The sequence below is a fragment of the Vespula pensylvanica genome, chromosome 4, assembly GCF_014466175.1.
Source record: "Vespula pensylvanica isolate Volc-1 chromosome 4, ASM1446617v1, whole genome shotgun sequence".
Lineage (NCBI taxonomy): Eukaryota > Metazoa > Arthropoda > Insecta > Hymenoptera > Vespidae > Vespula > Vespula pensylvanica.
In genome coordinates, this window is record NC_057688.1 from 4,336,380 (window position 1) to 4,361,428 (window position 25,049).

The 25,049-nt window shown below is 25.9% G+C and overlaps 5 protein-coding genes across 7 annotated transcripts; 2 read left to right on the plus strand and 3 right to left on the minus strand.

Moving 5' to 3' along the window:
- The first annotated feature begins 1,287 nt into the window (after positions 1 to 1,287).
- On the plus strand, positions 1,288 to 3,044 carry LOC122628938 (RNA pseudouridylate synthase domain-containing protein 1-like). The gene is made up of 4 exons (XM_043811826.1): positions 1,288 to 2,008; positions 2,111 to 2,354; positions 2,525 to 2,801; positions 2,876 to 3,044. The coding sequence occupies exons 1-4, from the start codon at positions 1,805 to 1,807 to the stop codon at positions 3,024 to 3,026; spliced, it is 876 nt and encodes a 291-aa protein (XP_043667761.1). The 5' UTR covers positions 1,288 to 1,804; the 3' UTR covers positions 3,027 to 3,044.
- LOC122628933 (uncharacterized protein MAL8P1.12-like) lies at positions 2,969 to 8,708 on the minus strand. Of its 2 annotated transcripts, XM_043811820.1 has the most exons (14): positions 8,386 to 8,707; positions 8,119 to 8,222; positions 7,879 to 8,033; positions 7,558 to 7,776; positions 7,323 to 7,442; positions 7,003 to 7,223; positions 6,855 to 6,915; positions 6,621 to 6,771; positions 6,329 to 6,515; positions 5,357 to 6,246; positions 3,930 to 4,130; positions 3,694 to 3,827; positions 3,358 to 3,570; positions 2,969 to 3,286 (listed from the first exon to the last, which is right to left on the minus strand). In XM_043811820.1, exons 1-14 carry the CDS (start codon positions 8,445 to 8,447, stop codon positions 3,077 to 3,079), a joined length of 2,928 nt encoding a protein of 975 aa, XP_043667755.1. In that variant the 5' UTR covers positions 8,448 to 8,707; the 3' UTR covers positions 2,969 to 3,076. The 2 variants fall into 2 exon arrangements, with proteins under 2 accessions (XP_043667755.1, XP_043667754.1); XM_043811819.1 differs by having other exon boundaries at positions 6,329 to 6,771; positions 8,386 to 8,708.
- Positions 8,709 to 8,911: 203 nt separating this feature from the next.
- LOC122628936 (iron-sulfur clusters transporter ABCB7, mitochondrial) lies at positions 8,912 to 14,380 on the minus strand. Of its 2 annotated transcripts, XM_043811823.1 has the most exons (12): positions 14,000 to 14,141; positions 13,334 to 13,616; positions 11,813 to 12,066; positions 11,526 to 11,733; positions 11,279 to 11,445; positions 10,919 to 11,197; positions 10,620 to 10,794; positions 10,328 to 10,485; positions 10,044 to 10,207; positions 9,833 to 9,962; positions 9,483 to 9,758; positions 8,912 to 9,405 (listed from the first exon to the last, which is right to left on the minus strand). In XM_043811823.1, exons 2-12 carry the CDS (start codon positions 13,587 to 13,589, stop codon positions 9,151 to 9,153), a joined length of 2,322 nt encoding a protein of 773 aa, XP_043667758.1. In that variant the 5' UTR covers positions 13,590 to 13,616; positions 14,000 to 14,141; the 3' UTR covers positions 8,912 to 9,150. The 2 variants fall into 2 exon arrangements, with proteins under 2 accessions (XP_043667758.1, XP_043667757.1); XM_043811822.1 differs by lacking the exon at positions 13,334 to 13,616 and having other exon boundaries at positions 11,813 to 12,064; positions 14,000 to 14,380.
- Positions 14,381 to 14,699: 319 nt separating this feature from the next.
- Positions 14,700 to 17,657, plus strand: LOC122628937 (protein-cysteine N-palmitoyltransferase HHAT). The gene is made up of 8 exons (XM_043811825.1): positions 14,700 to 15,195; positions 15,310 to 15,438; positions 15,508 to 15,689; positions 15,768 to 16,190; positions 16,262 to 16,402; positions 16,471 to 16,688; positions 16,780 to 17,120; positions 17,201 to 17,657. Exons 2-8 carry the CDS (start codon positions 15,330 to 15,332, stop codon positions 17,284 to 17,286), a joined length of 1,500 nt encoding a protein of 499 aa, XP_043667760.1. The 5' UTR covers positions 14,700 to 15,195; positions 15,310 to 15,329; the 3' UTR covers positions 17,287 to 17,657.
- Positions 17,658 to 18,134: 477 nt separating this feature from the next.
- On the minus strand, positions 18,135 to 24,242 carry LOC122628935. The gene is made up of 6 exons (XM_043811821.1): positions 23,945 to 24,242; positions 22,985 to 23,365; positions 22,502 to 22,878; positions 22,058 to 22,172; positions 21,235 to 21,682; positions 18,135 to 21,133 (listed from the first exon to the last, which is right to left on the minus strand). The coding sequence occupies exons 1-6, from the start codon at positions 23,994 to 23,996 to the stop codon at positions 19,750 to 19,752; spliced, it is 2,757 nt and encodes a 918-aa protein (XP_043667756.1). The 5' UTR covers positions 23,997 to 24,242; the 3' UTR covers positions 18,135 to 19,749.
- Positions 24,243 to 25,049: the final 807 nt, after the last annotated feature.

The window sequence follows — 25,049 nt, forward strand, 5'->3', positions numbered from 1 at the left end:
CGTGGATCTGTATTTACTCTAGGTAGATTCAACATGAACATCCACGCAAAATGCCATTGAATTATCGATGTTCTACGATATTTAAGTCAGTGTGTCGTTAAACGTCGTTTCGTTGAATGACACGAGCTGCTGGTGTCATAATGCGTGATTTGTACATGGAGAATCTGATTTTACCAGCAGCGACAATGTGTATTAATGTTCAGAAGCCAGGCGTGCCTGACTCAGTGGAACAGAAGCGCGCCTTGTGAGTTGTATTACATACGTAGTACAGGTGTCCTGCAAACAATTTTATACACTTAACTACTCGGGACTTAAACCGATCTCATGCATGGATTTCAGAAGTAGTGAGTACTCAGTGCGCCAGTGCGTCTGACGAGATTTGGAGGATCAAAAAAAAAAAAATTATATTCTGCTATTGGACTTGAGTAACCTTTGGTGCTCTCACTGAATGTGCGTAAGGAAAATTCAGGTTGAAATAAGAATTCGTCGTTATCAAAACATGTTTCGTTTTCTGTCGTGCTTTTTTTTTTCTTTTTTTTTTCTTTCTTTTTTTTTTTTTTAATATATATTGTATGAGACGTAAGGATTGGGTTTGTTAAGGATTGAATTTTTAGAAAACTATGTTCTTGAACATGTGATTCATAGGTCATGATCATTGGTGGCACCAAAGGTTAAAGGAGCATTTAAAAAAAAAAGAGTGCGATTAGGGCACCTGCGCTTTTGTCTCTGCTACAAGACTTACGTACGAATATTGTAAAGAATACGACTGTTACAGTGTATGAACTAATTGGACCGGCGCACGCCCGGCCATGGCACGACTTATATTAAACTAATCTATTAATACTTAAAGGAAGAAGATGAAGAGGATGAAAAGGAAAAAATAAGCTACAAAGTAATAAAGGATTATGGAGTATTTGAAGTTATGTTTTTAAACTGAATTTTTGAAATAGAATGTGTACGGAGAGGCAAGTGCAGATCTTGTTTTTTCTGTTCCCTACACAAATTCATCTACCGATTCACCTTATAGCTAGCGTATGCATTAAATAGCAACTGTATGATAGCCTATGATATACTTCATGTATTATTATTATTTATGTTTCAGTTTGAAGGAAGGATTATTTACTACAAATAAAATTTAAATGTCTAATTTCTCTTAGTTACCGTCCCCTTTCGCATAGTTATCTTCGCGTAATAAAAACGTGAATTAAAGATACTTTATTACAAATAAATAGACAAGGTATAAAATATTTCTTTATTTGTCAATATATTCGGCGATCGTATTATAAATCATGCTTTGTAGAAATTACATGAGATACTTTATAACATATGCTGTCATGGCTACGCATCGGTGAAACGTCGAGTTGCACGAGATATCATATTTCATACAATCATCGTTTCCTTTCTTTCCTTTTCTTTTTGTTTTTTCTTTTTCTTTTTTTTTTTTCTAATTTTGTTGTGTACTACACGAAAAAAGTATCAGTTAATTTGATTTTACTGAATAATTGAAAAACGAAAAAGTTTGGTTATCGTATACGATATAATTGAACGCTCAATAAGTAGAGTAGTATTATCGATAATCCTCGAAAGGTTTCACCAATCAGATTCAACATTTAGATATCGTTCGACTTAAGTCGATCAACTGTGTTAAACAAAAACGTTGTTATCGAACTAATTACGAATTTTTGTTTATAAAAATAATTAAAGAACATCAATGAATGTTTATTAAGGATTATGCCTCTTGTACGTCAGATCTTTATGAAACACATTTACATTATAGAATTTGTTTTCATTTTGACGAACTGATATGTATAAATTTTTAAATACTTGTTTAACGATTACATTTGGTCTATTACAAATAATATGGAAAAATTTAATGGAATTGCGTATATTATATCACAGGTGGAATGATAAGAAAAATTGTGTATGCATTTTATATTGTAGTAATGATTTTTTAGTCGTTCAAAAACCATACGATATGTTTATAAATAGTAATAATCCAAAAAGGAAGGTAAGCAAAATTGAAAGGACATTAATTGTATACCAATCAATTGAGTTATTTATTTACTGATGATGATTAATCAAAACAGTTATATAGATTTGAAAATTTCAGCATACACTTCAATTTGTATTAAAAAAGATGTTGCCAAATTTGGCTAATCCAATGTTAAGCCATGAATTTCATTTCGTGCATAGATTAGATTATGCTACAAGTGGTATTATTTGTATAGCTTTAAATAAACGTGCAGCACGTGCTGCTTCCACTGCATTTGAAAAGCAACAAGTACAAAAATATTACTTAGCATTGTTACATGGTCATGTAAATGATTCATTTATTGTAATTGACAAACCTATTGGTTAGTGTTTAAGAAAGTTTTCATCATTTTAATCCAAATTAATACCTTTGTTAATTGTACGTTATATTTTTCTTGCATGATATTAAAAATAACTTTTCAATTGAAATTCGTATGCAATGAATATATAATATATATTATTAGTATGAATTATTAACTAAACTGCTGTTTAGGTAATGATATAAGAGAGACTGATGGAAATAAAAAAATGTGTACAAGTGATAGCTTATTTTGTACAAAGCCAAGAAAGTCTCGTACTGTACTCTTGGTATTAGAGTACGGTTTAAGAAAATCTAAACCTGCCACTAAAGTTTTGCTATGCCCTACAACTGGTAGAAGGCACCAATTGAGAGTACATTGTTCGTCTATAGGTCATATAATAATAGGTGATTATACGTATAGCGAAAGACAAGATGTGGAGCCTCACAGAACATTTCTACATTCTTTCAGGTACTTTTCGCATAATAGTCCAAAATAATATACTAATCATTTTTCAATAATTTATGAATGTAATAATGTTTAAGGTTGATATTAAAAAATGATGTTGAAAACTTAGATATAAGGACAGCAGATCCTTTTATATCTGCTGATACAGCAAATAAATGGCAACCAACAAATATTATTAGAACATTAGATGAAAATATATTTTCTGAAATTCATAAACTTGCACAATAAAAAATATCTGAAATTTTACATCATATGTTAAGATTCCACTGTTATATACATTATTCTATTCCTTTAACTCCAGACATATTTATCTCAAATGGTATGGTTCTACATGGTAAATAAGGTGACAAAAAAGTAGAAACATAACGAATAGAGTTTTTTCTATAAAAATATATAGAATTAGTTATCATGCTTGACCATGTAATTCCTAAAGCGGGTTGTTCTTTAATGTCACAATACTTGTTCTTATTTTCTAAAACTGCTGATACCTATAAATTAGTACTTTGTAAGTATACTTATATAAATCTTGTGTAATAATCAGTATTTAATCTGATGTTACCTGATTGATACAAACTATAAAAATACCATTATTTTTACATAATTTATGTAGCTGTTGTCCCACAGTTCTTAGACTTTTAGATCTGTTTCTTGATTCATTATTCCATTCTTCCACTCTATATGGTGCAGCTATAGAATCAATAATTAGTAGACGTATTTTTTGTCTATTTAATAATATTGGCACTCTATGAAGCAAAGATGACTCTAAGTCTTCCTAGATTTAAAAATTACATTTAAATACATTCCACAATAATAGCAATAAAACAAATAATGATAAAATATATATTTTTAATCAAAGTTATATGCTTATATTTACAACTAAATAATATTTAATTACAATAGTTGCAATGTGTTCCACAAATATGATATCACCATTTATGTTATCATAGTCCTGAATGACATCTAAATTCTGAACTAATTCATGTAATCGTTTTGCTGGAAAAGCAGCTTCAGTAGAAATATATATTGCACCTATATAGTTATTGATGATAAAAGATAATGAAATTATTATACATAATGTTGATAAGAATTATATGTAAATAAAATATCAAATATAGTGATAAAATATACTACCAGCAGCAAGACCACCTGCATTTAAAGGTAATTGTACAGTAAGACACAGTTGAAGAGCTAATTGAGTTTTTCCAGTGCCAGCTGCACCATAAATTTGTGTAATACCTTGGCAAGGAATGCCACCACTGAATATTTTATTTATTTTAGAGCAGCCAGTTGACAGAAATTTTTCTTGCTTCCTTAAATCCTTTGCACTTATCTCTATTAAGTTTGTATAAATAAAAATGTAAATATTTATATTGTAGTTTTTTAAATTTGTAATTTTTTTAAATTGTGTTTTTTAAATTGAATTGTTTATCTAAAGATTATTTGCGTTTTTATTAGATTTGCATATATTGTATCTTTTTACATCCCTCTATTCTATATATTAATTTAATGAATATAAATTAATAAAAATTAAAACAATAATATATATATACATATATAATACCCGAATATTCTTCCATTATTATTCGTAAAAACAAATATAAAATATAAACGATAACAAATGACTGGTGATGGTTCGACTATCACAAAGATCGGTGTACTCGCGTCAATACATTCTAACGTACTTCTATATGTGAAGATTGTGTTTTGAAAAAAAAAGCATATTTAAATTATTTTCTTTACATAATAATTTACAACACACACGCCACTGCAATGAAAGCACGCACGTAGACTGTTGTTAATGAAGTTGCCTAGAAATTTTCTAAATTTTTTTATTGTTTCTATTTATAACCTCTCCTTTTAAAAGTATTATATATTTATACATTTTGTTTATTCATTAATTATTTTAAAATTGATTCTATGAAAAACTTGTTTGTTTAAAATTTCTTAAATCATATTCGAAGTAATATCTTCATATGCAGCAGCTTCCATATGGTTCAACTAATGGATATTGCTAGAATGTATTTTTTTTAAATAAAATGCAACATAATCATTATTAAGTTTGCTGCTGCATTTTATTTTGTCAATTAAATTTCACTAATATTAAGCTATGTAAGGCTAATAAAATAAACGAATTTTAGTCTAAACGAATTTTAGTAATTGTAAGCTTGTTAATAATATTGATCATTTAAGAAGCTTGCTATATCATCAAATAGTTTTAAGACTTCAGTAAACTTGCCTGATATTATCATAGATAAATATAACTAACAAGGTTTAAGTAAGGCTAATTTTATTATCCATATTACCATTATCAAACACATCATTAATAATACTACAGTTTTTTTTGCTATGTGCAGGTAATCCACGGAATAAGTTTTCTGTTATTTGAAATCTAGTTAAAGAATTACGTTTTGGAAAATGTCGATCAATAAAAAAATCAATGTCTTCATTATTATCAATTGCCTTCATTGTAGCTAGAAGTTTTTCTTTGTTGTAATTAATTGATTTTGATTTATTAACCGCTTTGTAGTCATTTTTATTGGTATTATTGTAACTTTTACCAGAATTATTAGCTGTATGATTATTAGATAATGACTTCTTTTTCTTATCCATTTGTAATACAGTATTAACATCATTGTTTTGTTCTTCAGTAAACTCCATTTTGATTCCATTAGATATTGTTCTTTGACTCTCCATTATAGAATTTGTTGATGCATGTTGATCATCATAATTATTTTGTTGTAGTTCATCTTTTACCTTATCAATAGAATAACTAATATTGTCATATATTAATGGATAATCTTTATCAATTTCTGAATGTTTTATTTCTTGATCAAGCTCGAAATTAACTGTTGAATATTTTTTTATACCTTGAGATTCATCTTTTAGCAAAGACATGGAAGTTGTTTCATTTTCATCATAAGTATGCTGGGTGTCCAATTTTAAATCAATTAAGTTTTCATGATCATTAATCAAATGATTTTTTTCATCCTGAACATGCATATGACTTAGATTATATTGAAGATCATCCACTATACTTTGTATGGCAAGATTTTCTTCATTTTTATGTGAATCACTTTGATACTCATAAATAATTTCATTTTGTGGCAAATCAACTTCCGAATTATCAGTTTTTTGTTTACTTCTCGAAATTTTTAAATCCATGTCATTTGTCATGTCATTAGTACTAAAATCTTCTGAACAAGAATCAGAATATGTTTTATCAAATTTATCATTTTTGAATTTAACAGAAAAGCCATCTTCAGTAAGTTCTTCTTGATCTATTTTAAATTTATATTGATAATCACAATCTTGCGGATTTACAATTTTAGCCTCCTTTTGAAAATTTTCATTACATAATATTTGTTTAGAAAAAAATTGTGCATTGGGTTCATTCTCTTTAGAATCCGTTATGTAAGAAGTGAGATCATGATCTGTACTATTGATCATCCTAGAAAACAAATTGTGTTTAATTTATTATATTATAAATAATTACATTAAATAATTAATATATTTTTTATTTTCAAACGAACCGTGTGTGTAAATCCTGAGAATTTTTTACTATGCTCATCAAATGATAATTTCTATTTTTATATTCATCGTTCTCATGTTCACTATTAGAATAATCAGAAAAATTGTCAAATTGTTCATGCTTTTCTTTGGATACTTCATATAAATTTTCATCTGTTGTGCACTTATCCCCAGATTCCATCTGACTTGCTATATCATTTTCATTGTGTGATTCAATTTGTATATTTTGATTTAATTTTGATTTTGAATCATTAAACTTTGGTGTTAGATTATCAAATAATGAAGATATCATACCTTGTGACATTTTTTGAAAATATAATTTATGAGTTTCTCTTGAACTTGCCATTGTTTCTGGACAAGGCAAATCTGTTTGTTGACTTGCATTTGCATTGCTAATAGTGTTATTGATCATATCATTATTTAATTGAGATGTAATAAGTGTAGGCTAAAAGTTAATGTAATAATAATTAAACATGAAGAATATTTCAAATTAAAGAAACAGAAATTAATGTGTTCATCTAAATTTACCAAGTTATCATTTTGTCCATTATTGTATTTTTTATATTTGTTGGTCGTACTTATGGCAGTACTGAAATTGTTAAAAATAACAGATATTAAATGATAAGAATGACTGAATAAATAAAAAAAATTATCTTTTAAGCAAAATTTATTATACCTTACATTCCTCAAATTTGTAAGTGATTGAGTTACAAAAATCGCATTTTTCTTATCAATTAGTAATTGTTTTCTTGTTTTATTACCTATTAAATGTTCTAATTCTTTCACCTTTTCAAGTGCTTCTTGTAAGTTCTTCTGTGTTTGTTTGTGTTTAGATATCTCTACAAATAGTTGATGTTTCAAACTTTTACTTTCCAAGGCTAATTTTCTTTCTAACAACTGTTAAAACATTTGCAACATAAAGAACAATCATTAACAAGATTTCATATCTTTTAAAATAGAATATTTACCATTAAATATTGTGATAATATGATATACCTGTATATTTCCTTGTTGCCGCGTTATTTCGTTGTTTAATTCAGAAACTTGCATCTGTAATTTTTCTCTTTCTACTAAATTTCGATCTTTACTGAGTTGCAGCAAATGCTTATTTTGAGTCTATAAAATACCAATCCCACAGCAATAGAAAACTCATATATGTTCATACAAATTTTTATATTTTTTTATGAACATTGAATGAATAATAATATATACACATAAATAGGTCACTCACCTGCAAGGAATACAACTCATTTTCTTTTTCTTTCAATAAATCAGAGGTATTCTTATGTAAGGCTTTTAATTTCTTATGTTTAATTTGGAGTATTCTTAATTCTTCATGATGAGAATTAATAATTTTTGGTAGTTCAGCAGTAGTTCCCTCATAACGCCTTAATGCAGAATCTTGTCTTTTCTGCAATGCTCTCAACAACCTGTTTTCATTAGCCAATTCCTCAAAAATAAAAGTAAAATTGTATTTATTATGTTATTTAATAAATTTTGTAATTGTCTCCCCACATTAAATTTGTATAATTATATAATAATATGTATTTACATTTAGATGATAATGTGCATCAGCAAGTTGGTTTTGCAATTGTTTAATACGAAGCATTTTTGCAGATACAACTCTTTGAGCAAGAGTATTTTTATTTGCAGGTTTTGCTGATATTGTAGTAGAACAGACTCGCATGCTGGTTTTATATGATTCTCCTGTATAAATTGTAGATTTATAATGTTCTAAATATTTTTATTCCTTACTGTTTCTATAATTATATACTTTCAATACATAACATACCAAGCAAAGGATGCAAACATTTTTTGTTCGATGATGGACATGTACTCCTACATAGTGAATAGCTTTTATTTTCTTCTATGTTATTTGTGATGCTATTTTGCTTTCTGAAAATTATGTAGATGTCCATTTATGTAAAAAAACCATAAAAATTATAAATAGATATGAAAGATCAATGTGAAAATTAAGTGAAATGTACATATATCAATTTATTATGACACTTGAATATGGTATGATTGCTTTTGCCTTCTGCAAGGAATATTAGTTTACCTATCCACATTTTCATGAACATTCAGGTGCACTACAGGCAATGTGGGCACTTCAGTTTGCATTTTGCAGTAATTGATTACACGTTACAATCGACATTTTAATTGTGTTAAAAACAACTCCACAGTATTAAAGGAGTATCCGGTTGTTAGAAACATACATAGCTGTGCGCGTAGTATACTATCATTCATTGTTATGTTAACTGGTTACCAGGACAACGTAGAATAAATATTTTCGTAATCAATGACGTAATCAGAGATGATAATCTTTTTTCAGGGACGCATGTTACTCTTTTTTTTATTTGATAATTAAAAATAATAACAAATAATAGAATCTAAAATAAATTTAACTATTTTTGATATTTTTTTATTGCATATATTACAAGAAATTGTGAAATATAACTAAAGCTAAATAGATAATTAAATATATTAAATGTAAAAATATATGAAATATATATATATATATATATATATATATAAGCAATTGTCGGTTATATTTTATCGCATAAGAATTAATAAAATTTGAAAAATAAAATAAATCATTTTTTTATTCCACAGCCAATACTACATAGTATTTACATTACTTTTTGTTGTCAGTATGTACACTTAATACACATGTTTCACTGAATAAAACAAATAGAGGTCTTCTTAACAGCATTAAGGTACATAATTAATAATTTAACATTTGTATGTTAAATGAAAGAAAAAATATTTTCATTTTTTCAAAACATTTGATATTTTTTACATTATATTCACTGCATGTTTTTAATTAATTGCTCCCGCCAGTTCTAATACGTTCATGTGTTTCATCCAAATAAGTTTGCATACCAATATGTTGCGTTTCCCATAATTTATTATAAAGAGAATTCTGCATCGATAACAGAGAAGAATGTGTTCCATTTTCTACTAATTTGCCTTTATCTAACACGAAAATTTCATCTGAGTCTATGACAGTGGATAAACGATGTGCAATCACAATTGATGTACGTCCTTTTGTTGCTCTACGTAATGCTTCTAATATTTTCTGTAAATATATAAATACCAAAAGATTAAAAAAAAAAAAATTAATATTATTATATTGTTACAGTTACAAGTTCTTACATTTTCTGTAATAGAATCTAATGAAGAAGTAGCTTCATCAAAAATTAATATAGGACTGTCTTTTAAGATTGCTCTAGCAATTGCCACTCGTTGTTTTTCTCCTCCGCTCAATTTTAGACCACGTTCTCCAACAGGAGTTTCATATCCTAGTGGCCATTTTAAAATTGAATCATGTAGATTTGCCATTTTAGCAGCTTCATAAACTTCTTCCTTTGACTTGCGTAAATTACCATAATGAAGATTATAGAAAATTGTTTCATGGAAAAGTACTGAATCCTGTCACACAAAATAATTTGTTTGGTCATTATTTAAAATGAACTATTTTTTTTTAATATTGAGTTATATCATACCTGAGGTACTATAGCTATAGATCTTCTAAGATCATTTATGTCAACATCTTGAATATTTTGTCCATTAACCAGAACAATTCCGTTTTGAGGTTCAAAAAATCGATAAAGTAGTCTTACTATTGTGGTCTTACTAAAACCACATGTTCAATTAACATGTTAACATTAAGATTTTTGTTAGAAAGCAAGTATTTATAAAATAAATATATCTTACCCACAACCAGATCCTCCTACAATAGCAATTTTTTTCCCACTTGGAATATGAAAAGATATATCTTCAAAAATAGGCTTGCCTTGTACATATTGAAAATTAATATTTTTGAATTCAATATCAGAGTTGTTCTGTGCAATATTCAATCTTACAGCATTTTCTTTTGTCTGTTAACATATGATATATTATCATTTTATTGCCTATATTATTTTAATATGACACTTTTTTTTTAAATGATTTCTTTAATTAGCTAGAAAAGGATAATTTTAATGTTAATTCAAAAGTACCTTAATATTAGTATCCATTGTCATCAAAGTGAACATTGTCTGCATATCAATAAAAGCTTGTCTTACTTCTCTATAAACAGAACCTAAAAATCCCAAAGGTATTGATAATTGAAATAATAAACCATTAACCAGTACTAAATCTCCAACAGTCATGGTTCCTAAATATAAAAATATCAATATATCAACTATATTATTAAATATTGTTACTATAATAGTATCAATTTTTATATTTAATATAAAAGTAGAATGCAGCATATGAAAGCATATAAGAAAACTAACAGATCTATGTTACCATTCATAATATTCTTTGTTGCTAATATCATTATAAGACTTAAAGCAGTACTAAAGATAGCATTTTGTCCAAAATTTAGCATAGCTAAACTTGTATTCGTTTTTAACGAAGCTGCTTCATAGTTTTGTAACGATTGATCATATCTTTCAGCTTCGAATTTTTCATTATTGAAATACTGTAACAATATATGTTTATTTTTGATTGTAAGCACATTTAATAGTAAATAGAAAAAAAAAAAAAAAAAAAAAAAAAAAAAAAAAAAAAAAAAAAAAAAAAAAAAAGAAATTAGAAGAATTTACCTTTACTGTTTCATAATTAATGAGTGAATCTATTGCTTTATTTCCTGCTTCATTTTCTGCTTGATTCATATATACTCTAAATTTAGTTCTCCATTGAGTAACTGCTAATGTAAAGGCAGTGTAAACGCCAACGCAAATAAGTGCTAAATTTGCATATTCAGCCCCACATTTTATACCCAAAATAGTACTAACTAAAGCTAATTCAAAAATAGTAGGTACAACATTGAATACCATGGCTGATAGAACAAAATTAATACCACGACTTCCTCTATCTATTACCTATATATTAGATATATAAAATATTGTAATGTTAGGTATTAATATATAACAATACAAAAAATATTTGTCATATGTATTTACCTTGGACAGTGCTCCAGTTTGTCTAGATAGATGAAATGCTAAATCAAGATTATGCATATGTAAAAAAACATTCTTAGCTATTTTTCTAATTGAATGTTGTGCAACTTTTGCAAATACTGCATTTCTCAATTCACTACAACCAGCTGCACCAGCGCGAGCAATCCCATCTATTAAGGATAATAAGGATCATATAGATTCTCCTGTATATCTTAGATATTTATCATAAAAAAATAATATGTATTCTTACATCCTATGAGTAATGAAGTTGCAATTGTAGTAATAGTTTCAGGTGCACTTCCTATAGTCAACATAGCTTCACCAGTACTTTCAATGCTATGCTTGTTCAAAATATCCACAACATATTTAAAAATAAAAGGAACACTTACATTTAAGACTTTTGAAGCAATCAATAATCCAACTGCTATCTTAACTCTTTTTTTAATTTCTGGATCATCCTAAGTAATATTTATAGAAATAAAAATTAAGATCAATAATTGAAATTAAAGTATACATATTTTCAATTGTTCAACTTACTTCTGGCCAGATGTGTTTGAGCATTGCCTTAAGCATATCTGTAGAAGTAACTGATGATTGTTCTTTGAATCCAATTGCATCTCTGCTTAAACCAGATGCACCAGGATGGAAACAGTTTCTTTTCTGTTGCCCTGGTTTTCCTCCAGTTATACCCGTAACTGCCAATATATATTTAACAGGGGAGACAACTGATTTTGACTGTGGAACATTTTTCTTTTTCTGTGCCCGATCTATTACATTTCCAGTGCAACACTGTAAATTTATAAAAAGATCTCATTTTTATTGCAGATATTATAAAAAGTTTTTATTTGGTATGAATATTCAACAAAAATATAAAGCATTTAAGATTAAAATTTTTAATTCTTTTATTCTTTTTTATGTAATATATATTTATTTCAATCATTTTACATATATGTATATTTTTCAAATATAAATAAAATGCATATTTTGTTATTTATAATCTATTTACTGTTTATAATTTTATTTAGTATTATATATTTTTCAATGATTCGTCTAATATTTGAATATATTCTCTTATAAGACTTAATGCATTTAAAAAACTTTGACTGCATTTCTTAATATTATTCATATCATTCAAGTAACTTAAATATTCTTTTTTTTTTAAATGTAAAATTTGTATAGCTAAATTATGTATTTTAGTATGATCTTCTGAATTAAAAGATGTTCCATATATTTTGATATTCCAAAAATCTTTTTCTAAAGTAGTACTTGCAATGAATAATGCAATAATGGCACTATAATTCAGACCATTTCTTGTAAAAGTCATATTTTCATTGAATTTGTTAGAGACAATAAATTTTAATGCACACTCTGATAGAGTAACACATGATTGGATATCAAATATATTAAAAACAACTTCATCTAATGGGTTATTAGGAATAAAAAAACCATAATCTATATATAATTTAAGACTGTTGTGTGGACCATAATTTATAAAAACCTGAGAATTTTTTTCAAATGATTTAAGAGTAGTAATTTGGTAGAATTTATTCTTATATTCATCTGTTATTAATGAAACTGATACAGAAGCATTTATATCATGATTGAATAAATCTAAAAATGGTGCCAATGCCAAATTATTTGGTGATTCTATCCTTATCATACTATCCTGCACTTCTCTTTCATTTATATATACAGATCTAGTATTTACAACATAATAAGCCCACTTATATTTTTTGAATGTTATTATTTTGTCAAGAGGAATATTACAATGAGAACAATAATTTTTATCTTTTTTCTTTAATGTTTGTAGGCTTTGCATTAATAAAGAAAAATTTCTTACTATATTATGTACATGATACATATGCTCTCTAATAAAGTTAGGTAAAAGTTTCTTTTCTTTAGATGTACAAAACTCTGGTGTAGAAAAATATTGTGGAAGTGAATTTATATAGGGATACCATTTTGATGAAGTTCCCAAATGCTCTTCGTATATCAAAAATACTGAAAGTATATGTTGAGCATTATAACTTTGATCTTTTAAAAATAAAATTCTAATATCACATTCAGACACAGTAAATGTTGTTATTAACATTTTTATAGGTAATTTTATCAAAATTTCATGTTCTTTTATATCTCTTATTGTTTTTAAACCTCTACCAGTAATAGGAAAATTAGTAGGAATAAAGTTGGAAATAGAAAAACAATTTTGAAATAACCAATATTTTAAGAAATTCATAGCATCATTTTCTTCAGACTTTAATTTTTGCATATGAAACTTCTTCTTTCGATGACGTTTCCTTGATGTACGACCCATTGTGATATAAGAAGATACTTAGGTATTCTGCAGAAACAATAAGTAGAAAGAAATAGTTTATGACTGAAATATTCCTCTTGTTAAAATATCTGATAACTAAAATTAACACCTCAAATTTAAGAAGAAAGTTATATTAACTGAATAAAAATATATGATAAAATGTAAATGGAATTGTTATTTCTGTCATATTATTCTCATAGATTACATTAATAAATTAAACAATATAACAAATTATATAACTTAATCATAAGAGAAACTTTGAAAAGACATCTTTGTACATTTGATTTATAAATGATTTTTAAGACATAAGAATTGCCGATAAACAATATAGGTTATGTATTAATATTAAAGCAGATTTTGTTTAAATTATATTCTGTCATTTTATGTTATTAGTAAAAACGTTAGATTACCCTTATTCCTACGATTGACAGAGGATTTGATCCAACGTTGATAAGTCTACTTTCTTTCATTAAAATATTTTGTCTTGAAATATTGGTTATGTATGTAGATGACGACCTAATCCAAATACTCTTGTCAGCTCTTATCACTTTAAATAGTTGACGATTTATAATGACACTTAACATGTTTCTAATATATTTATTACTACTAAAATTAAACGAGTCTTCAATAAAAGTCTATATGTAAAATGCACATTCTTAGTAGAAAGTTGACTAGATTATATCTATCTTTATGGATTTGTTTAGTGAATACTCATTTTCGTTCATATTTGGAACATGTTACGTACTCGCGGAGAGAGTAATTTCATTCTACAGACAGATTGCACAAGCGTGATCATTAATAACTTTTGCGCAAAGTTTCTGCGCATCCGTTACATGTTTAAATATACTAATGTAAGGATAATCTGTTATAAATAATATTCAATTTTAATAGAAGAAATGAATCAAAAGTAATATTTTTAATTAGAAGAATAATCTGTCTTTTTTATAAGTTTTTCATCATTATTCGCATTGATATTAACTATCAAACAAACAAAATTTGTATTTTATCATTCGTATTCATAATAGAAATGTCTCATAAGCTTTTAAAACATTTTAATAGAAACATATTTAGTTTACATGAAACACAGCTATTTAATAAAAAATAATTCGTTGAATTTATGAATTATATAGCGATAGGATGAACTCGAATAACCAGCGAAATGGGTGAAAACACAAAAAGCATTAGTCCATTAGGTAGACTACGGCCTACTTAAGAACGTAACCCAATGTTGACATGAAAATGGAACGTCAACTTCACAAGAGGCTTAAAAATAAAAAATAATAGGACATAATCCTACAAAAAATGGAAGAGGAAGAAGAATAGAATTATATAGATTAATTTTTAATAATGTCAGTCGTTTGTTCTGATTTGAATTACATCTTATATAATATATTAGACTCACATGCATTATGCAAAATCATAAGATGCGCAGAAATCATTACTTCTGCTACTGACTTTTATTATACGACACAAGTCTAGATAGCGCCACATGCATAAAAAACAAACTTTACTAATACGCGACGAAATATTATAAAATGGAATTATTCGCCGATTTTAAATACAGTGTTCATTTATGTATTGCAGATATTTACCAATAACTATGACTGTAAATAATTATTAATAATTAAGTTCTATTTGTGAAAATGAAAATTATTTTATTCAAAACATTAATATAGTTTATAGTAACGAGGCCCATTCGTTCTATTATCCATAATTTTAGGCGGTAAATTTAAATCGACAATGAGTAATGATATTTGTTTTTCAAACAAATACGAAAGGATTTTTTATTTTCTTATGTGGACTGGTGGAGTTGCTTATTCAATTTATAACGTTTATTTAACGAATATCTGTAAGTAATTACAATATAGACAACAAAAATTAAGGCAATGAGTATATTAAATAATTCTTTTATTATTAGATTTTGTGGATTATTATGATTTATATTTTGATTTTGTGCCTGGATGGTCATGGATTGGGAAAAAGCAAGATGTTTCTGATCAAGAGTGGAGAACATGGATTCCCTTAATGATTACTTTAATACCTTGGATATTTATACATCATTTAGTTAGTCAAATCATTAAAAATGTATTCAACAAAGTGGTATGATATATATCTATAAGTCACCAATATATATTTCTGGGTATTTCTGTATTATTTATTAATATGAATTTTTAATAGTTATTATGCTGCTGGTATACCTCGGTATCTATCTCTTTTTTGTGCTATTATATTGGAACAGTGGGCATGTTCTGTATATTGGTACAATCATCTGTACTATATTTATTAAATTACATTAATAACAAGAAGATTATTTGGCTAATACATGTATTATTTCTATTTATAATACATATTTTTAAAATGCCAGATGGTATTTTTTACAAATGGTTACAATATAATGATAATAAGCATTACCTTTTAATGCTTGCAATGTGTTGGATTCAATTGAGATCTATCAGTCAAAATATGGATAATTTTAAGATTCATTATGATAGAGATTACACATATTTTTTCAATAATTATCTTCAAATGTTGGCATATTGTTTATATTTACCTACTCTTTTTTTGGGTCCATTAATCTTATATCATGAATTTTTCAATTCAGTATGTATATTCCATTAAGTAATATTTATAAGATATTAAGAATAGAAATTTTTATATACAAATATTTTTAGTTGAATAAATCACCATCGAGATGGAGTGTCATGAAAGTGCAGACAATAATTATTAATCTAATTAGATATACCTTTTGGTTATATTTTACTGAATTTTCACTGCACTTCATTTATGTTAATGTACTTCAATATCATCCACAGGTATGAATTATTTTTTGCTATTAATTGTATTCTCCAACAGTATAAATTTTATTTTCTTGTTTGTACAGATTGTACAAAATTTAAATTCATGGGCTCTATATGGTCTAGGATATTGTATGGGACAATTTTTTTTGAATAAGTATGTTATTGTTTATGGAACTAACAAAGTTTTATGTGAAGCAGATGACATAAAAGCTCCTTTGCCACCTAAATGTATTGGCAGAATTCACTTATATTCAGATATGTGGAAATACTTTGATAGGGGCTTATATAAATTTCTTATTAGGTAATATTTTAATCTTACGTTTTTTATTACATTTATTGCAATATAAATCTAGTTATAAGAATATTACTGAAATTTGAATTATTATTTTTAGGTACATTTATATACCTGTTGTGAAATCAAAGGACTATCATAGAAAGTTGTTTGCTTCTTTTTTATGTTTTACATTTGTCTTTTTATGGCATGGAATGCAAACAAATATTTTTACATGGGCACTTTTGAATTTTATTGGTTTAAATATTGAGAACTTATCAAGAATAATTGGAAATACCAAAAGATATAATCAAATTCAAACAAAATATCTTAGTTCTTGGAATATAAGACGATTTAACTGTGCATTAGCAAGTATTCTTTTGGCAATGTCTGCAATATCAAATTTTTTTTTCTTTGCAGGACAAGAAATTGGAAATATATATATAAATCGAATATTAAAAGGTAAATATTATATTATTTATATTCCTCACGTACAATTAGCAATATGTCCAAAAAGATGATAGTTCAAATATTTTATGCAGATTCATGGAGTACTATATTGCTTTTACTCTTTTTCCTTTATTGTTGTTGTCATGTTTCAATAGACATGAAGCTGATAGGAATATAATGATGCCTTACTTTATTAATAATATATATCAAGGAATAAATACATATACAATATATTTTTAGATGAGAATAAATAAGAAGTAATATAGATAACTTTCAAATCTAAGTATTTATGTAAATGTTTATAAGAGTTTATTGAAGATAAATATAAAAGAAGTACAAAAATATACTACATAATTATTGTTATCATTCATTGTATTAACATGTTTTTATAATATACTTATTAAGCATAATAAATATGAATAAAAACTGACATATTATTGTTTTATTATTATTGCTGTAATTATAAGTAATTTATATTGTTTTCTCTTGTTTTCATTATATTATATATTTCTTCTGTTTCTGCTTCCCTGAAGCATGTAAATCATAAGGCACGTATCTATTTTCATTTTATATAGACGATTTCCTGTTCATTTTTTATTATGTTATTGAATAATCATACAAATACATACAAATTCACTGTGTGCATAAAAATCACAGCAAATATTATTTATATTTAATGTTTTGTTATATTAATTAGTTTATTATTATTGGTTTAAGTAATAATAAAAGCAAGACTATAAATTATTAAAAATATCCAATATTCTGTATTTCTGTATTAATGATGTGAGGTTAAATTCAGTATAACACAAATATATAAGAATTAATAAAACGTATATATAAAGATTAGAATAATATAAGTTGAAAAATATACCACTGTAATATATAAAAATTTGTATCATATTACTTCACACAACACAAAGAATCATTTTTCGGTTGAACATTACACATATATATATTTATATATATATGCACATAATCTTAATAATGAATTTATAATTTTTCATATGTGCATAATAAAAAGTAATTACATGAGTAATTGATAACAATTTTTATATATTAAACAGTTATAAACTAATATATAAGAATATCCAATATGTTACTGAAATTTACTAACATGATAATCATATTAATTATATATGTTATATAAAAATATATAAAAAATAAAACACGAACAATTGTTATTATTGTAGCAGTGCTTGTAACATAATAACTTATGTTTGATTAACATATGTTATATTACAGGAATGTTTATAGAAAAAACTTTGATAATGTTAAATAGACTCTATAATTATGGGGCCAGAGATGTTTTAAAAAATGAGATGTGGAAAATTTGGCACATTGGTTTCTAAATTACAAATTCTATAATATAGAGATATAATTAATCCACATTCTCAAACCTTATAATATATTTCATAAGTCTTTTATCGAGAATATGTATCTAGAAAAAGTTATTACCATGACAAAAAATTTTAAAAATTACTGAGTATTTCTTATATATTATGTTACTAATCTTATACTACAGCTAGATTTGCATATGATAAAGATTATTAATAAGTAGATTTCACATATATCCGAAATTTTTTATGAAAGACAAGCTACTACATTAATATTATTAATTAACTATATAATATCAAAGGTATAGAATATTTAATATGACATGACATTATATTTCATTGCACAGGATATCTCAAATAAACTTTTTTAAATTAAAAGCTATATTACATAACTTTTATTTGATGGCTGTGTTAAGTAGTTATTTCAAAGCAAAATATAAAACATTCCGGTTTTTAGCGAATTTAAATTACTTCACATTTCTATAGATTAAATTATTTATAATATTTCTACTAATTATATAAAGATTATATTGGTCTTATTTTTATATAGATAATGTTATAAAAATAGATATTAGTTACAATTATATAATTTCAGATCTTTTACTAAACTAATAATAATTGAAACAGATATACAATAGCACTTTCATGATTTTTTATCATAAATTTGTATATCTTGTTACTATAAAAATGAAATAAATGAATGAAAAATAATTATTTTTTTCATATTACTTATATGATAAGAGGAACAGTATTATTACTATTAATAAAAATTAGGCAACACTTTAATGTTTTAAAGTATTATTCTAGATATAGAAAACATTATTTATATTGTTAAGACTTACATACGTATTTAAATTTTATGGTTACCAAAAACTGTTAAACATATATCCTCTTCCTGTGTGTAATCTTATGTACACCATATACACAAAATACTTTAAGCTAAACCAGCAACATACATCTAGTATGAAAAATCAAAACGTTATTAGTAATTAATTTTCCGAAATTATTATTTTTTATTCTATGTGGGAATAATCAGACACATATAACATAATGGCTTATATACCATTTATAGAAACATTGTAGATTACAAAAAAATGACGAGACAAATCTGATTCCAAAATTAGATTTAATTTAAGAATTAGATCTGTAAAATTTATTTTATCTTTTAATGTTTATTATTAAATGCACAAATATAAAATTGTGCAAACCTGTAAGATTATCAGTATTGCTACTTTCCTGCAGATATTTGGTGTTATTATTTATATTTGTTAGTATTATTCTTTTATATTAACAATATCAAAATTATTTTATTTAATTTGCAATATACCATTTTTTGAAGTATTATTTGATAATAATAAAATTGCACTTTGTTTCCCATTTTGTATTAAGTTAATTCCTTGTGTACACTTATTAAGCACAGTAACTTTTGCAGATTCATTTACTTGCAATTTGTGTTGATTCTGTTGATAGCATAAAGTGAAATTACATGGCAAAGTTTGGATACACTTATTTTGCATAACAATGTTATTTAGCATATCTGTATCAATATATATTTGTTGTTTACTTTGATCTATTTGATTTGTGTTCATATTCTTTATAGCAGCAGATGTCTCATTATTCATTAAATTTAATATATTATGCTTATAATTCTTGATATTTGTATTTCTTATTAAAATATGATTTCCTAAATTATCTGGAACATTATCATGTTGAGGTCTGGAATTTTCAATTAATTCATCTGCTATATGCAATTGTAAATTATCCTTTCTTATAAAATTTCCTTCATGAATATATGTATCCACATTGCTTTCATTTTCTTGAGACTGTATTTCATTATATGAATTTGAAAATTCATTTTCCTCATCTGTACTTATATTGCAATTAGTACCTTTATCTATCATTCCTAGTTCCATTTTTTTCGTTAAATGTAATACAAATTCAACATTTTGCCCTTCACTATTTGACGTAGTTTTATAATCTGTATTATGATTTTCTACTAATTGCAGGTGATTATTTATTTGATGTTGAAGCAAATCAATACCTTCTTGATTATTTGTCTCTTTACTTGTTTGAAGGTGCTCATTATTATAAAATGATTCTATGTATGATTCTTTATTTAAATATTCACATATAACTTTATGTTCATTCCTTATAGATTTATTTAATAAGGTTTGATTTTCCATAGTTTTTATTACTGTTAGATTATCATAAGAATTCTTTTGAAAGTCACTTTGCATTCTATCTATATCTTCTTTTTGATCTGATTCTGTAATATTATTATCGTCGTTATCATCTAAAGATACACCTTCTTCTAGATGTTCAGTCTTGTTTAGAAATGGTATTGAACAAATATCATAATTTTCAAAATATTTATCTATAACTTGTATCGTATCAGTAGCTTTGTTAATTCTACTGTCATCACAATTTTTATTAATGATATATTCTTCTAAAACGTCATTATTTATTTCCTGTGGTTCAATATTATCTTGAAAATTCATAATTGCTCTGGTAGCTATTATATTTTCATCTATAGCTATGCTTTTTATATCATGATGGTCTATTTTTTTCTTTCTATTAGTCCGTACTTTTTGAAAATCTTCTTCAGAAAGGAACAAAAGTTCACCAGTAGTAGTAAGAACTTTTCCATGACGTGTTTTTAAGTGACGTTTATAAGTGTTCCTTGTTTTGAATCTATATATATATATATACACGTATATATATTATATGAATTAATAACATAACTAAGAACAATTCATAATGTCGTTAAACAAAATTTAGAATATTATTATTACCTTTGACCACAATCATCACAACCAAAAGGAGCTTCTCCAGTATGTCTGCGGCGATGTTCTCTAAAATGTGATGGATGTCTGAACTTTTTCCCACAATCAGCACATGTGAACCTTGTTTGATTTTGATGAATCAACATATGATATTTCAAACTATGTCTTCTTGTAAAAACTGCTCTACATATCCGACATTCATATGGTTTTATTCCTGCATGACTTCGATAATGAGATACTAGTGTAGTAGGTGCTGTGAAACTACGTGGGGGATCACAAATGTGGCACTGAAGATTACTGCCAGTTGGATTTCCTTTTTTCTTTATACGGTCCATAAAAGCTAATGCTAATTCTCGTTCTTCTTTACTGGTTCCTATAAATTTCGCTTTTCCTTTAGGTTTGGCAATTGTAGGCATGTCCATTTTCTTATTGCAACTTTCTTCTATCCAAGGTACATCTAGAAAAAAAATAATAAACAATCTTATATAAATTTCTTTTTAAAATTAAATAATATTCCAAATTATATAGTTTATTTATGTTTCATATTATATAATTTTAGAATCAAATATAAGATTATAGTAGCTTACTTGAGAATTATACAAAGCAATGGTTATAGATAGGACAATTGCATAATAATATGCCAAAACATGTAGAATAAATTAAATTGTATGATGTAATGAAGTACAACAAGATTTATTCATCTTGTATAAATTTATGTATTTGTTATTGATATATATATTCAATAAGTTGATGGAAAACATATAGCATAACCTAGTACAAAATATGTTTATTATTTAGAAATTCCAATCTTTCTGTTCTATAAGTTACTTGCCTGATATGTATAATGTTCCTGTGTCTTGATGCTTTAAATTATCAGATATTTTGCCCTTAATATGAGAATACTCCTTCATACGTATGCTGTCAGCACCAACCACCATTAATACAATCTAAAAATAAGCATACCTAGGATTACATAATGATTACAATGAATAGAAAATCAGAGATGTGCTAACTATTGATATTTGAAAGCTACTATTTATAGTATTAATTTAGTTTTTTAATTTCTTTCAATATTGATATTTATATATTTTTATAATTGGAATATTATAACAATAGAAATATTTTTTTGAAGATATTATATGAAAGATAATATTTGCTAATTATAGTTAGTTATAATTATGTTGTTAGATTCCCTATTATACACACAAAATTGTATCACAATATTATATTCCTATAACATTATAATAGCATTTTATAATGATAAAACTTTACTAACATTTTCTTCTCTTGATGAATTATTAAGTATATTATCAGATGATGTTATTTCTGTTTCATTTGAAGCTTCTTCTCTTAAATGTTCAAAGTAACTATGATCACCAAGAACTTTGACATCTACATGTTCAGTTTTCTTTGTTCCCAAGCTATTAAAATCTTCTGTTCTTTCTATAGCTTTCTCTTTTTCAAACTTTTGAAAATTTGTATCATTTGACAAAACCTTATGCAAATAATCTGAAGATTGTTCTATCATTACACCTTTGTTTTCTTTATTTAAAGTCCTTCTAGATTTCCTTGATTGTTGTAAACGTCCATTTTTATTTTGCAAATTTGATTTTAAGTTTTTATATTTTATAGGTTTTGTGGTAAAAGTATAATCTATGAAAAAAATAATACATATATATGTATTTTAATACAAATAAATACTTTTTTAATGAATATAGTAGTTCTAATTGTTTAGTATATATAAGTTTATTATACATACAAGCTTGTTCATTAGTCCTTAAATATTCTAAATGCTCAGCCAAATGTGCTTTCATAGATTTCCTAGCTTTTCCTTCACTGGCAAAACTTGTATATTTTTGATCACAACCATCTACTAGCGTACAAGTATATGAAAACTGTCTTTTAAGCTCATCGCTAGTCGAGACAGAAAATTGTTTCACCAACTGGGACATTGGCATAGATAAAAGCTGAGGTACATTTAAACACATTTCTTGAGTTTTACGTTTTATAACGTCTGATTTAGTTTTACATGGTGAGGTTAATAATGATTTCATCTCCTTTTTTTCCGAATATAAAGTACGAGATGCAACTTCTGCCAACATATCCAATAAAGCAGCGGGACTATTTCTTCCCATGATACCTACAAAAATTTTATATATATTTTATACATTACATATACATATTATTTGTTAAACTAATTTTACTTTTATCTTTATAATCTGTTTGCAATAAATAGAAAAATAGAAAATTAATATTATGGGTACTTTATAGTTTATACACATAAATAATTAAAATTTGTCTATATACACTTCATAAAAATATGTAAAATTATTAAAGAAGTTTAAATATGATTTTTTTTTCAAAAATAATATAATAAAATATTCTTATAGTATATTCTATAATTGACAGTCATATAATGATGTTATATGAATATTCTTTCTTCGTATCATTATAACTTACAATATAATAAAATAATAATCAACAAAAATAATAAAAAAATACGCAATTAATAGTTATAATATGAAAACATTTACACTTGAAATAAAAATATTAATTTCGTATTTTCTAAACGGCATCAATCTAGCAGACGCCGTAAGGACGCGCAGCAGACGGTTTTTTGTAATCATTTCTCATTAATTCGGCAAATCCAGCTCATTATAATATGATCAGTATTAGCATTGCTATTGTATTTTATAATTAAAAATGCATATGTATTTACCTGCATCGTTGGAATTGGAAATATAATCACACGATGTTTTGGTACCCATCATGTCGTTTATATTCGCGGTGAACGTACATTCTACTACATTCCGCTATCTTTTGTGTACAACAGGTACTTTGTTATTTGTCTTCTTCTTTAGTTACTTACCGCTTATAAAATACTAGATAAACAAGGGACGATTTCTAACAAAACTCTACAATGATTGGATAAGACGACTGACACGCTTAAAATTGTTCAAGGATTCGTTACATCGAAAGTTGCCATCATAAAGATGGTTTACCACGTTTTCCCAGCGTATGCGACTTGAGCGACAGATATGGACAAAATATGAACTACACGAGCAATAGGGAAATATTGTCCCAACTATGTGTCCATTATATTAGGTATAAGCATAAAGTTGTTAGGTTATATGCTACTCTCGTGTAATTAAATAATCGAGTTAGTGCTTAACAGAAATTCTTATATGTAGTAAAAATAGTAATATATCTGAGTAAACTAAAAAAAAAACCATATGCCAGATTATACATCTCTGAAGATAGATTAATTCTAAAAGATTTGTTAATTCTAGAAACTATATTTTTTATTTCTATTTAATTATTTATACAAATATTAAAACTGTTAGCCAGATATTACTTCACTACACTACCTACAATAGATGGAATATAAAACATATGAAAGATTAACAGATTAACATTGACTTCATTCCTTTATACTGTTATAACTACAATTATTTAAAAATCAAAAGAACATCTAAATCTTCAACAATAGAGAAAAGAAATTTATTTCCTCCTGTAAAAACTTACACTTATCTAAATAAGTAGTTATTAATAATTATATATGCATCTATTATATATGCATCTATTATATATGCTATTTTAGAATTTTACTATATCTGATTTATTTATTTATTGAATTATGAGAAGCAATATAGAATTTATGATATTTAATTTTAAATTTGAAATTTCATTTTAAATTTGAAAATGCACTGAAATAAGCAGCCATTCGCCCGGTAATACTTGCGTTGTATAATTTAATCTATATTTCGATATACGCAAGTACTACCGACCCAGGTCCCACCGCGTGGAGGTAGCTGCATCTGGGG